General features: G+C 31.7%; 1 protein-coding gene across 1 annotated transcript; it reads left to right on the forward strand.

The window, feature by feature from the left end:
- Positions 1-1,231: 1,231 nt before the first annotated feature.
- LOC132615325 (uncharacterized) lies at positions 1,232-3,277 on the forward strand. The gene has a single exon (XM_060329913.1). The coding sequence runs from the start codon at positions 1,232-1,234 to the stop codon at positions 3,275-3,277; it is 2,046 nt and encodes a 681-aa protein (XP_060185896.1).
- The last annotated feature ends 11,706 nt before the right edge of the window (positions 3,278-14,983 follow it).

The raw sequence follows: 14,983 nt of genomic DNA on the forward strand, positions 1-14,983 counted from the left end.
AAAAATAAAGTGTCTTGCTATGCAAACTATTGGCATTATTTTTATTAGCTAAATGAAAAATAGATATTGTTGAAAGAAGAAGAAGAGAGATAGTTCTAACTTAAAAGGTGATTTTTGAATTTAATACAGAGCCTAAAACATGAAAAATATAAATAAAAGTCACTAAATCAATAGTTTTATTTTTAATCTCCGAGTATTAGAAAAAGAGTTAGAGACTATGTCGATAATATTATCGCGCGAAGCGCGAATAAGTTTACTAGTAAAGAAATAAAAAGCTCCTTACAAGTTGGAAATTTTGGACGGTGAGAACTATTGCGACTACGTGTTAACAAAGTCATAGCCAGACAAAGATTCGGGTAGATGTAGTTAGTACATGCTGTTTTTTTTCTAATTTTCAAATTGGCCGTTAGATTAGACAGGGTATTAAATCCATAAAAAAGAAAAACGAATAACTCAATCCATGCATTAAATTACACTCTCCCTACTTGCAACTTGCAAGGTGCGAGAAAGAGTGGAACCATATTCGGTCGATTAATTAGCGGATGTTAACCAGATGTTGAGTTTAAACTATCATGATCAACATTGGGAATCTTTCTATTTTTTAACTAAGTTAAGTTGCATATTATTGTGGCTAATGATTAACTAAACATTAATCTAAAACAATGTTTACGAAGGAACATAGAAAAGTATGTGAAGTAGTGAGAGTTTTTTTCCTTAAAATACGCTTTGGTCCTCCAAATATGACATGAAATTTCCACTGAATGAAGCACTGGAAACTGCATCGTAGAAATAGAAATTGAATGGAAATTTCAATACAGTACTGTAAGTTGAAAAAATAAGGTTGGTATCGTCAAAGAAGGCATTGAACAGACTTTTTCCTATAATCTTCAAATTTTTTTCAAAACCATTGCGCTCAATTTATTCGTATAATAATCTCCAAACGTAATGGATTTTTCTGTCGCAAAAGGAATAATTCCTTTTTTAATTGGCATAACTAATTGTATGTTGACTTAAAGAGTATGAACATACTGATCAATTTCTTTGGCTAAGGTCAAACTGCACACCTCACGACTCAAAAGAGTGTCAAGACTATTGGAATAAAATCTACTTTCAAGCAACTTTTTATTTATAAGTACCAAGTTTTATGTGTGTTCCAATAGTTTGTGGGTCATTTCTTGTCCACATTTTCTTTCTTAATCACCTCACCCAAGAAAAAGATCTCATGACAAATATGTCTAATGACAAATTCAGTGCACCAATGCCATGGATTGGAAGGTATATTGTAGCAGCATCTTTGATTTGCATACTTGCAATGATAGTAGATGCAATACAAGGAATTAGAAGGAGAAAGTTTTGGCTTCCATGCAGATTTTTCACTCTTAATGCTGCTTCATTAACTTTATTAGGTGTTGTAGTTAAGTTGCCACTTGATCTAAACAATCCCATGCCAGGGGAAAATGATCAGATGGCTAAACTTAGCAGTGTTGTTTTCATGTCCACAGCGATGGCTAATTTTATGCCTTCGCTCGCGCTGATGGATAATAAAGATATCTTCATGGAAATGGCAGCATTGGGTATTCTTGTTCTCACCCTTGCTGCGAACGTTTGCATTGAGTTAGGCACTGGTGTTATCTACTCAGAAAAAATAGAGCATATTGTGGTTATGCTGTCTATTGTTTTTCTATTTGTGATCATGTGCTTCTCAGCGCTGACAGTTCCAACGATTAAATGTTATTTGGAATTGAAGTACAGAGGAAAAGTCCAAGAGATTTCGCTTCAAGATTTAGTAGAAGGTGAAAAACCGGTTGAAGTGAAACTGGAAGAAAATTTGAGGAAATTTCTTATCATGGCAGAAACAGGGAATCCTCAGTTTGTGTTGGCACGCTCTGCCACTTGTGCTACTTGTTGCGCAATCTGTTGTCTGAATGGTCTTTTGTTATTGGAAGTGTCACTCCGTGACAACTTGTTTGGTGCACATGTGAAGTCCATGTCCGATTATAGAAGATCAACATATTGCATTTCCAGGATTCAAGCCGGTGGAGTGGCAGTAGGCACAGTGTCCTCACTTATCAGATGGTTTGCAATTGCTAGAATTAAATGTTCATGGAGGAACATAATGAATATTAAAGTAGAAAAGCATTTGCTTGAAAGACTAAAAGATTGGAAAGATAGTCCCTTTGCCCTGCAAATCATGAATCCAAAATGCAGAAAGTTAGTTCAGCAGATACAAAATTTAATTTTGGGAAATTGTATAAGAGTACAGATTCTGATTGCGGTAGCCAGCAAGATAGTGCAACTGTTCCCAATTCTCCTACTAAGGTTGCTAAATTCGTGCTTTTTTCCTTCCTCGTGGTGCAACAACATAATCAACTCAGAATCAGAATCAGCAGAGAATCTGGAGGAAGACATAAGTCGGTATGTTTTACATCTAGAAGGTGAGGAGGAACTGGCTGAGGTGATGGAAAACAAGAGGGATGACACAACTTGGATGATGGAAATTGGTAGAAAACAGCAGCCAAAACATCTGATGAAGCTTTTAGTTGGTAAGTTTAACAAAAACCAATTTCCATCTCCACAATTTCAAGAGCTACATAATGGTTGGAAAATGCCTATTGTAACTTTAACAACTATTGCCACTACAATTCCTAACATTGATCACAAAATTGTAGACAATCTCTTACTCAGTGTCAGTGAAAGTCTCAAGTATGTCAGCTTCATTGAAGATGTCCTTGGAACCAATGGAAATTCGGAGAAAAACACACGGGCAGCAGACATAGCATGGTTGGAGCTATATCTATATCGTAAATGGCTTGATCAAAACTTGCAAAAACTGGCTCTTCAAGGAAAAACAGGAAAAGGGATTCTTCAGAATTTTGCAGACATAGCACAAAACTATGTTACAAAAGATGATTACTCAAGAAAGCCAGCCAAGGTTATAGCAGCAAACTCTATGTATCAAATGAGTCAAATCATACTAGAGGACGGCGAAAGAATTGATGATCAGACACACGTAGTATTTTTCGATTATATCTCTGTTATGATTGCAGGTATTCTTGGTGCTTGTTTGATCAATATGCCTTATGTCATTACTAAAATATGTTCTGACTGTGCCATAGAGAAGAGGGAGGAAAATGTCCAACATGCTATTCATCTTCTTGGTGAAGCTGAAGAAATAATAAAATCCCTTCAGCAGCATGAGGAAGTTACTCCTACTAATTCGTCCAACAGTGACTCAGATTATTCAAGCTCAGATGAAATTCAAATAGTTATTGAGTAATGTATATGGAAAATTGACAGTTGTGCATATTTTAGTTGTTCTTTGATTTGGGATTCTCTTCTTCCAGTTTTGTCTGAATTATCTTTCAAAATTTCATTTTATTTATCAACTAATATTGTGTACACTTCAACTGCAAAAAAAGTTAATTTTTGGACATACAAAATAGACAAAAATGATATAGTTGTTACAACTAGTGATGCATTGGTGCCTTATGGAAACTTTAAAGTCTTCGACACCGAGGGTTGTGATGGAGTGGTAAGTACTCCTTCATTCTTAATCAACGGCGTTGGATTCGAGCCTGAATATGAATTTAGTCACCTTTTTTAGGGAGTGCTTTACCCCCAATGTGGACTTTCCGATGCATCCGAATCGGATTTAATCCGGCCCCAATACGAATATCAAACACCGGGTGAAAAACAAATGTTGAAGTCTCCAAAAAAAAATGAGGCCCTATTCTCAAATATCAAAAGCCTAGTAAATTCTATACTCCTTCGTCTCAAAATACTTGTCACGTTTCGCTTCTCGAGAGTCAAATTACATAAACTTTGACAAACATTTTAAGATGTATATTTTTACCATATTAATATGAGAAGAATTACAACTTATAATTCTTTTCGTATAATTTTTAAATATCTAAATTTTAATTTTAAAATAATCTAATCTAATTTAGTTCCGAAAGTTATTCAAATTGACTTTTGAGAAGCGAGAAGTGACAAATATTTTGGGACCGAGGGAATATATTCCTTCTAAGCACTATATTAAGCCTTATTTGATCTGAAACTTCTCCTTCTAGTAAGCGTAGTTGCTAAGTAATAAAAGAATAAACAAAAAGTGTTGCCTAATAATCCCCAAAAAAGAATTAATAAAAAAAGGGAAGTTGCTATTAATATATGTAGAGTAACAACCTCCATGAAACTTATCACTATTGAAGCGCGTGGATGCTTTGGAACGAAAGACCTTGACTTTGAAAACCAAAATATATACCAATTGTATCTACCGCGTCAACTCTGATTTTCTATGAGTGTAAACACATCTACATTTCTGTTTTAAACTAATATCCAAAGAAATAAGTTTAAAATATATATTTCAATCGACAATTGTGGTGGATGTATGTGTAGCATTTTTGTAGAGATTCCATTTCTGTACGGCTATATCTGATCTTCCAATCTATTGCATGTTCATTTATTTTATTCTTCTACATTCATATCGTGTACATTGGTAGTGTGTAGTGAATCTTTTACATCATTTCTGAAAATTAAGTTGTTATAACATGTTATGTTACTTATTATTTATTCCAAGTTGTAAATAAAAACAATGCTATTTAATAGAGTTACCGGTAATTAGCTATTAACTTGACATGATTATTCAAATAATTTTTACGATGTTAGTACATACATAACTTAAAACTCTTATAATTATTGCATGAATAAGAAATAAAGCATGCAAGTGCACAAATAGTTGCTTGGAGGAAGGAAATTACGTCAAATGACTTTGAAAATGGTTGGTGTTGAATTTTCAGCTCATAGGCAAACTTTCAAAGTCAAAAGTCAAAGTGTTGTCTAAGGCACAAAACTATGGGGTAAAAAAATTCAAGACCACTCATCTCTAAGGTCATTCTTATAAATCACCTGCTTGGAGGATCCTTAATTAAAGAATAATCGAAATTTATAAATATTTAAAGTTTAGTCATTTTAGAATGAAATTGAGATATACAGGATTAAAGTTGAAAATTTCAGGTCTGACTTTCAACTTCACTTTTCCGAGTTTGCAATTGGGAACTGGACCAAGCCTAACTTCAATCGACTGGGCTGAAGTTGAATTTGAAAGTCTGAAATTTGAACTTCAAACTCGACAGTCTGATGTTAGGCTTGGCCATCTTCAAACTTGAAACTTTCGGGTGAAGTTTGGAGTTCAAATTTCATCCTTACCCTTCTTTTTCACCTTGTGTATAGCTGAATCTCAATTACAGAAGGAAAAGGTAGTTAACTGCAATATTCTTCTATCTCAAGAAGTACTCATCATTAGTTGTTATTTAGTACATTTGCAGAAGCAAAAGAGTGAGCTACTTATTTGCTGATAGAGTATCCAAACTGGTATCATGTTAAAAGTCATGTATTAGGTTGCCTTTTAATGATGTAGATTATATGTTTCTTTATAGAGTGAGTTGTTGCAATTCATCAGTCAAACTTGTAAAAATTGTACAACCAAAGTCGTTTCGCATATATGAATTTGAAAGTATTTTCTAAATACTTTAAAAAATATTGGATAGCTTTAGTTAGCACATGTGCAAATATGTACAGCGTAATCTCTACATGATATACCTGTTGGAATCATGCAAAGGCACACCTATCACTTTTCGGGCCGGGTTTTAAGGTTATCCATCATTTGAAATGTAACTCAAAATCGCTATTTCTCCATTAAAATTAACGTGAAATGATTTTTCTGTCCTTTGCTCTTCATATCTTACCACGATCTCAGTCTCTCAATTCCTCAACGTATATTAAATGAAATCTTTGCGCCAATTCTATGTCTATATATGAAGTAAACTTAGCTAATTTTTAACAGTTTCTATATATGCTAATTCATGCATCATGATCACTTGTGATACACTTGTAATAGATATAGCTTAATGTGTAATTAGCAATGTAGTTAGCAGTCTAGTTAGTTAGTGAATACGAGTGGTAGTTAGTTGACACGCTGTGAGAGAAGTTAGTTATGCAACCAACTGATCAACAGTGTGAAGCAGTGGTGGTGGTGCACGGTCGTGGAGGTTGTTTGACACCTGTATACAGCTTTCATATACACTTGTATACACCACTATATATACTTGAGGATATTCAGATTTGTAAACAGAAGTTAGATATTTTTCTACAATCAATGGAAAGTTTTTCTTCTCTCTAGATTAGGCTCTCGTATTCTTATCATTCGACTCACTGCAATGCAGTATATTCTTTGCATATATTGTTTGTATATCTCTAATGATTACTGTTAGATTGATAGGTTTTCATAGTTTCTCCCATACATATGGATTATAATCTATATTATTCTAGTTTTCATGGTGTTACGTTCAACCGCTGGTCTGGAACAGGGCGGTTCACGTGCGAGTTAGGATCCTACTTCATCTCTATTACAGTGAGATCACTTTGGATCATGGAAGCACCTTAAGTATTCCCTTCTTTTATATAGTCGAGTTAAGGCCGTAACTTTTATTCTTATTTAATTTTAAAGTGTTGACATAGATCCTCCATATATGAACTTGTATTAATTTGTTTGGGTTATGGTACTCGTATGGCTTTATGAATGACATTTCTATCGTAATGTCTTAATCTATAAACATATTGAATTGAATCATTTCATATTATTGTTAATTAAGCAAATTGACATACATGTGCAAAGTGGATAGTTACTACACAAAATTGATTCGTTCGATGCAAGTTGACAGGTATTGAGTGTCGTGTCACGTCTCATTTCGTTTAGGCACGTGACATCCATCTCTCTTATTCTTAGGGCACTATATGTGTTTTGAGATGTTACTCTGTTTAATATTTCGTGTTTTGAAAACTACTATACAATAATGAAAAAGATCTCCAGGTAAAATGCAGAATTATATATACCATGAGTTATGAAAGTATGTGCGGATATACAGACACATGAAAAATTCAAGAATTGTGGTTTCCTAAAATATTAAGTTATTCGAAAAAATCGAAATGTCCAATACGAAAAATTGTTAACGATTTTTTTCATGCTGAAAGGTTAAGTTAATAATATTTCTTTTTGTAGTTGTTATCCTTTTTCTATTGTTTTTTGTGCTAATGTATTTTCATATTTCCTTCATTAAATAGAAATTTTAGACTTTCAAGTTGAAATCATTAAAAGTTAATTTTCAATTTTCTAGACTTCCTCTCAAATCGGCCCGAGGGGGGAGTAAATTTCCAACTCGGGTTCTTGCCAACTTAGGTTGTCCAATATCTCAGAGCTCTTTTCACTATGAAAATTCCCAATAATAACAATACTTAAGAATCTATAGAGAAAAAATAACTAATTTTAAATAGTACTCCATGTTTCATAATCAATTTCAGCAACAATTTACTAATTTTTGAATGAGTCAGTAGCGATTCCAATTTCAACAAGAGGCTAAGTTGGGATGGAGCAATATTTAATTTTGAAACTCGGCGAACATGATATCCATGATCGCTGATCAGAATTGAGAGGACTTGAATATTTATTAGTTTGTTGAGTTCTGTTTGATGGGAATTAGGTAAACCTGGCAACCGGTTGCAACCGAAACCGGACCGGTAACCGGTTAGGGAACCGGCCAGTTCCGGTTAAAAAACCGGAACCGCTTAACCGGTTCCGGTTTATCGGTTTGAAACTCCAAATCGGAACCAGTCCGGTTTGGAGTGGTTAAAACCTTTTTTGTTTTTTGTATTATATATATATATATATATATATATATATATATATATTATAGTATTTATTAGTATATTGTAGCTATATTTACATATGTTATACAACTTTATAATTAAAATTTAAATATTTACTGACTAACAGGCTAATAGTAAGTCAGCAATACAGAATAGTGCTTTTCGTATACATATATATGTATAACTTAATATACTTATATATATGTATAACTTAATATATACACTATATATACTTATATATATGTATAACTTAATATATACACTATATATACTTATATATATATATATATATATATATATATATATACTATATATACTTAATATATATACTATATATATTTATATACTATATATATGTATAACTTAATATATATACTTATATACTATATATACTTATATATAAGTTATATACTATATATACTTATATATATGTATAACTTAATATATATACTATATATACTTATATACTATATATACTTATATATAAGTTATATACTATATATACTTATATATATGTATAACTTAATATATATACTATATATACTTATATACTATATATACTTAATATATATACTTATATACTATATATACTTATATATATGTATAACTTAATATATATACTATATATACCTATATACTATATATACTTATATACTATATATACTTAATATATATACTATATATATTTATATACTATATATACTATATATATACTATATATACTTATATATAAGTTATATACTATATATACTTATATATATGTATAACTTTATATGTATAACTTAATATATATAGTATATATATACCTATATACTATATATACTTATATATTATATATACTTAATATATATACTATATATATTTATATACTATATATACTTATATAACTTAATATATATATATATATATATATATATATATATATATATATATATTATAAGTATATTCTTAGTATATTTTAAGTATATTCCTAACTTAATAAAAGTAAAAATATGAACACAAGTAAATAGAAGAAAGCTCAATGAGCCATATATTTTATTCATTCTTGGATAACATTTATTTGCAAGTTGTAGTTTTTTTTAACTTGCAAATAATACATGAGTTGTATAAAAATAATAGAATAATAAAATCACCAATTTTGAACCATTTCGTTAATTTCCCCCACATCATATTCGGTCATGGAAATATCTTCAAAGTCTTCCATTTGGTCCGGTCCACTAGCTATCAAATCTTCAATTTGTTCCTCTTCGCCTTCCTCCGCTTCTAAGTTTTGGTTGCGTCGCTCCGATCTAATCCAATCGCGAATGCACACTAGTACTTGCAAGCTAAAGCCGGATAATGAATGTCTATGGTCTCCAATTTACTGTCTTCCTTGGCTAAATGCGCTCTCCGAAGACACGGTTGATACTTGAACCGTAAGGATATATATCTCGAGCCATTCTTGAAAGTATCGGATAACTTGCCTTGTACTTCTTCCACCATGCTAAGACGTCCAAGTTATCCAGTTCCTTGATATCCATATTTGGCTGCATCAAATAAAAGTTATATTCATCAAAGTTTGCAGTAGAAGAAGAAGTTGGCTGTGAATGTAAAACTTTTAAACCTGACAAGCCCTTTTTGCTACTCTGAGAAGTAGTAGGGCGTGGAGCAACAACGGGTGTAGCATGTTCTTCCAAACTAGAATAATGAGTAAAAAATTTTCTAAACTCATCATCAATAGCGAGTTCGGCTTCAGCTAAAGATGGTTGAACTCCCTCTTCAATTTCTAAAAATGTATAAATTTGACTAACCAAATTTTTAGTATAAGATACTTTTAAACAAGGATTTAAAAGAGAACCCAATATAAATAAAGTTGGGATGGGAAAAAAATACTTCTTAAATTTGATTATCATTTCAAAAATAGCCACTTGATAATCGGGTTTATATTTATACTCTTGTAAAACTCTAGCTATTTCCGCTAAGTAGGCTAAAATTCCGGTTACTGTGGGGTAGAATTGTCTAGAAAAAGCAAGAGTTGCATTATAAAAATTTTCTAAGAGTTCAACACATTCTTTAACATCTTCCCAATGCGAATAATTTAACCAATCATCATTATCAGTATTATATTTGTTGTGAACTTGTTGTATGGGAATCCTATACTCATATGCTTGTTGTAGCATAATGTAAGTGTAGTTCCACCTAGTCTCAATTTCTACTTGAATTTTCCTAGGTCTAAGGTTATTTTCCACACAAGCATTCTTAAAATCTCTAATTCTTCCCCTATTAGCATTACAAAAAAGAAACGCAACCGCATCTCTAACTTTTGAACAGAATCATCAAAATGCACAAGACCATCTTTAACAATTAAATTTAAAATGTGACTACTACATCTTACATGAAAAATATTTCTTAGCGGAGGGTTTAGTTCTCTTTTTATAAGACCTATCGCCTTTGTATTATTAGAAGCATTATCTAAAGCAATACAAAGTGTTTTTCTATAAATGTTAAAAAATCTCATAATAGTAGACATTGAATCGGCTAAAAAATTTCCATTGTGACGACCTTTTCCTTCGTCATATAAAAAAGCTATAATTCTTTTTTGCATAACCCAGTTGTCATCAATCCAATGACATGTAATAGCAAAAAAATCTAAATGGTTAATACTAAGACCCAAATCAGCGGTAAGACAACCATTACAATTTAAAGAATTAAATACATGGCACAAATAAAATTTATATTTTTTAAACAAATCTATAACATCGGCTCTACAAGTACTTCTAGGAATACACTCAAATAACGGATTATAACAACGTTGAATGTAAGTAATAAACCCCAAACCCGAGGGAAAGGAAAATGGTAAACAATCATAAGCTACCATTTTAGCTATTTCTACGCGTTCTTTTTTCTTGTCATACTTAAAATTTCTACCGGTTCGTGGGTCTATCGTCATTTGAATCCCCCCCACATTTGAACCCGTTTGCTCTCCCCAAATATCCATATGTTTGGTTCTCATATGAGCATTTAGTGTACCCGTTCCACCATCCTTACCGGTTCCTTGCTTAAAACTAAATACTTGTCCACATATGTTACATGTAGCTTATTGGTTTTCCCTATTCTTAGTCATAAATTTCCAAACTTTAGCTGTTGGCTTACGAGTTTTAGGCGGTTTGTCTTGTGTATGTGATTGTGCAGGACATGTATCTCCTATGGGATTTTCGGGGGGTTGTGTTTCATCATCATCATCTAAGTCTTCATTAAAAGTGTCAGTAAAATGTTGTTGCATTGCCTCATGACCTAAAAGTGGATTATTTCCACCAACATCAATACCTAAATTAGGTGTTTCTTCCACAAATGTTTCCTCATTAAGCGCACCCCTAACAATACGACTACTACTACCGGCACCACGTCTTAATCTCTTTGACATTATTAAATAGAATTAATTTAAATCACAATCAAATAAATCACAAGAAAATAAATTACAACAAATTAAATTGCGTAAATTAAATTGCGAAAAATAAATTGCTAGAATTAAATTGCGAAAAATAAAGATAGAGTTGGAACGAAGGTACCAAATTGCCGGATTAATTTCCAACAAAGTGAAGGCGGCTAGAATTGCAAATCCACTAAAGCTACTTCGAATTGTTGCAAAATCATCAACTCCACGAACAATATTATAATTGTAAAATTAATAATTGAAAGTTGAAACTATAATAAGACTTTGTGGCTAATTATTGCAAAGTAATTATAATTGAGAGATTGAGATTTGAGGGAAAGATGAAGAAGAGTGAATTGGTGTGAATTAAAATGAAAATGAAGAAGGGTTTATATAGGGGTGGAGATGGGTTAAAGTGTTAAAAAAAATAATTTGGAGGCCAAAAATTAACAAAATGACCGTTTGGCAACAACCATTTTTGCAAATGGATCGTTGCCAACGGTCCATTAACGCACAGCGGCCCAACGGCTCTTTTTTTTTTTTTTTTTTTTTAATTTCACCGGTTAAATCGGTTAAACCGGTCCGGTTCCGGTTCCAAAAATATCGGAACCGGACCGTAAAATTTTACACGGTTAACCGGAACCGGTTCTACCGGTTTCGATTTCGGTTCCGGTTTAACCGGTCCGGTTACCGGTTTTAACCGGTTAAACCGAACCGGTTAACAGGTTTAGAATTAGGTCTTACGAAGCTGGAATCTATATACTCTTATAATATAAAGCTAGGAATAGGAAATTCTATGTGGCACCACTCAATGGCTTCCAGTGACATTTATCTTTTTTCTCCTTTTTTGGGACTTTTTCCCTATTAATTTTTTTATCATTTATCTTATCTTATTCATTAAGAATAAAAGTCACAATTATTATCATTTAACATCCCAAACTTTTCATCCTCTAATTTATTGAGAACCAAAACTCATAAGCACGTACTGATTTCTAATTCCCTTGGTATTCCCTATTAATGGTCCCTTAAATTTCACATTAATTACAAAAAACAAAGGGTCAAGAAAGTTTAAGTGACCCTAAAAATATATAAAGGACAATCTTCTTATGTTCAAATGCCTCGTGAATTGTAAAGGCTTCCAATATTCTCTCTATACCTTTGTGATGAAAAGAGATGAAGGATGCTGCTATATGGATATTTTCTACGTGACTTCTTTATATTTCTGCAGTGTTGGGATTACATAATGTAGTCACCTTCTATACTAAATTGGTATTTCAGATCTACACATGTATTTATTGCTTTTTGTTAGGAGAATATTCATTTTCAGTTATGTTGGTTCCTTCTCTGTTCAATTTTCTCTTCACGAAAGAAGAATTAATTTGATTATCGTATAAGTTAATTGGTAGATACGGATCAAATATAATTTCCATTTCCTTCGTTGAATTTAGAATTACACCTGTTATACATTTCATATGAAGTTTTGTATATATATTACTATTATATATAAGACAGGATCTCAAAGTTTTGTAGTCCTCACATGAAATTTTTGTCCATTTTATCCCTAATTGAAGCTTTAATTGCTTTATAAGTTTTCATCCATTTTAGTAAATTTGAATAACTTTATGGGTTTCTTAAATGCTACAAGGAGTGATGATGTGGATTTGAGTGATAGTGACACCACAAAAGATCTATTTATTCAACCAAATTTAAAATTGATCCAAAAATTATTGTCTTTCTTTTTCGTGGAAATGATTATTAAATTTGTTTCAAAGTATTGTTTTTCCCTATGAAATTTATTATAGACAAGTAAACAAGTTATCGTGACATTCCCTTTCTACCTAAGTACTTAATTATAAAAACTAAAATTATTTTTCATATATAACTAAAAATGTTTGAAACAGTAAGTTAAACAGTTAAGCCCTCTGAATAATAACAAGAGCGGGTTGCTCAGATGGAAGCACCCACTTCCAACCCGAAAGTTGTGGGTTCGAGTCACCAAGAGACAAAAAGGAGAGGAGCTCCTGGGGGAGGGATAATTTTTTTTTTAAAAAAAAGTTATCAGAATTATAATAATTAAATAATTCAAAATGAGAGTGATCATTTCACATTTTTGAATATTGAATTTTTACAAAAGATGATATAATCAATGTTTTGTATAATTTAGGATAAGTGGTTAGTTAAACGTATACTGAAACTACATCGTTTAAGAAATTACAATATAGATTTCTTTAAAAAATAAATTAAATTAAGAAAAAATAAAAAAATACATCATCATTTATTAAGATGCATTTTTTAAGGACAAGGAAAGATTAGAGTAAGAAAAATAAATTACTCCATTACCTTTTCAATTCCTTTCGCCGTTTCAAGCCTTTTAATTATATAATTTTAAATGTTTATTTAAAAAATCTAATATAGTTTGGGCCAGGGTTTAACACGGGCCAAATGCTACTAGTATATATATATATATGCATTCACGCAAAAGTTCATATGAAATGCGTAGCGATCGAATAGAACTTCCATTTCCTTCGTTGAATTTAGAATTACACATGTTATGCATTCATATGAAGTTTTGTGTGAATAAATTTAATTTAGAATTACATCAAACTTTAATTTTAATTCGTTAAATAAATTTATTTTTGAATGTAACTGAAGCTACATAAAAAAGTTGTTAGTAAAATAATGTCAAATAATTTGGAACACCCCAAATTGAAATGGCATCATATGTAACATTGGCTCATAAATCAATATGTCTAGGTATCGGCGCAAGGCTAATGGTCTTCTTTTAAATTCTCTCTCTCTCTTTCCTGAAAACAATTGATTTTATAGTTGATATTGTTATACCCCATTTTAACCCGGGTTAAAGTAGAGTACAACATATTGGAGATTCCTAAATTGCTTGTTTATTTTAAGGAGTCGCCACCTAATTGATTTTAAGGTGAATTAGGGCACCTAAATTATTAACTAAGGTAAAGCTAACTAAACCTCCGTTAATAGTCTGCTTAATCAGTATGATTCTAGGTAAGGGTTCTATATTATCCTAAAGGGAAGGGGTTAGGCATCCTTTAGAATCCGTTAACTACGGTTATCCGGCCAATCTTAGGTTAATTAATTGAGGTTTAAATTTAAGAAAATAGCTTTGAGAAAAAAAAGAAAAAAAATAACTTATAGCTAACAAAGTTTAAAATATTATTATATGAATGATGGCACTCTATATGGTGAAAAACAGGTATTTAATGTTCAGAGCGGTAATCCTAAATGAGAAAATCTACCCATTCTAATCCTACGTGAATCATAAGTTACACAAATACTTTCAAACCACAAACAAATTAGCAATCATAAAAATGGATGAGAGGAAATGAATGATAAGAAAAAGAATAAAATGTTGCAGGGGATCTCTAACGAGTTTCGCCTGCCCGAGGTGACTTAAGAATAGCGACATGAGATGACTATATGGAGGGATGTGCCGAGTCTCATCTTGAGACTTTGTTTTGATAAAGTCACGAATTAAGACTCCGTTTGCTCCGATGTGTACATGTAGAAAAAATGAGAGAAATAACAATTAGCAAATGATCTTCACATAAAGTTGTGTTTTGCAAAGAATATATAATAATTAGAACATACGTTCTTCATTTTGAATATTTGTTGGAATTCAAAACTTCTTCCACATAGCAACTAAGAGTACACACTATTCTTTGATTATGAGAATTAACAGATATGGCCATGATGTAGGCATAAACAATTTTCTTTTGGATCTTATTTATCGTTTAAGACCCTAATTTCTAGCACATTTGAGGTTAGACACAAAGGTTGAGGATAAGAACCAATCAAACTAAGCTAAGAAGGATACAACTTTAAGGATTTCTACAAATC

Source organism: Lycium barbarum, chromosome 1, assembly GCF_019175385.1.
Source record: "Lycium barbarum isolate Lr01 chromosome 1, ASM1917538v2, whole genome shotgun sequence".
Taxonomy (NCBI): Eukaryota; Viridiplantae; Streptophyta; class Magnoliopsida; order Solanales; family Solanaceae; genus Lycium; species Lycium barbarum.

Excerpts from the sequence above, each read along its gene's own strand:
- LOC132615325 (XM_060329913.1), top strand. The coding sequence starts at position 1,232 with ATGTCTAATGACAAATTCAGTGCACCAATGCCATGGATTGGAAGGTAT.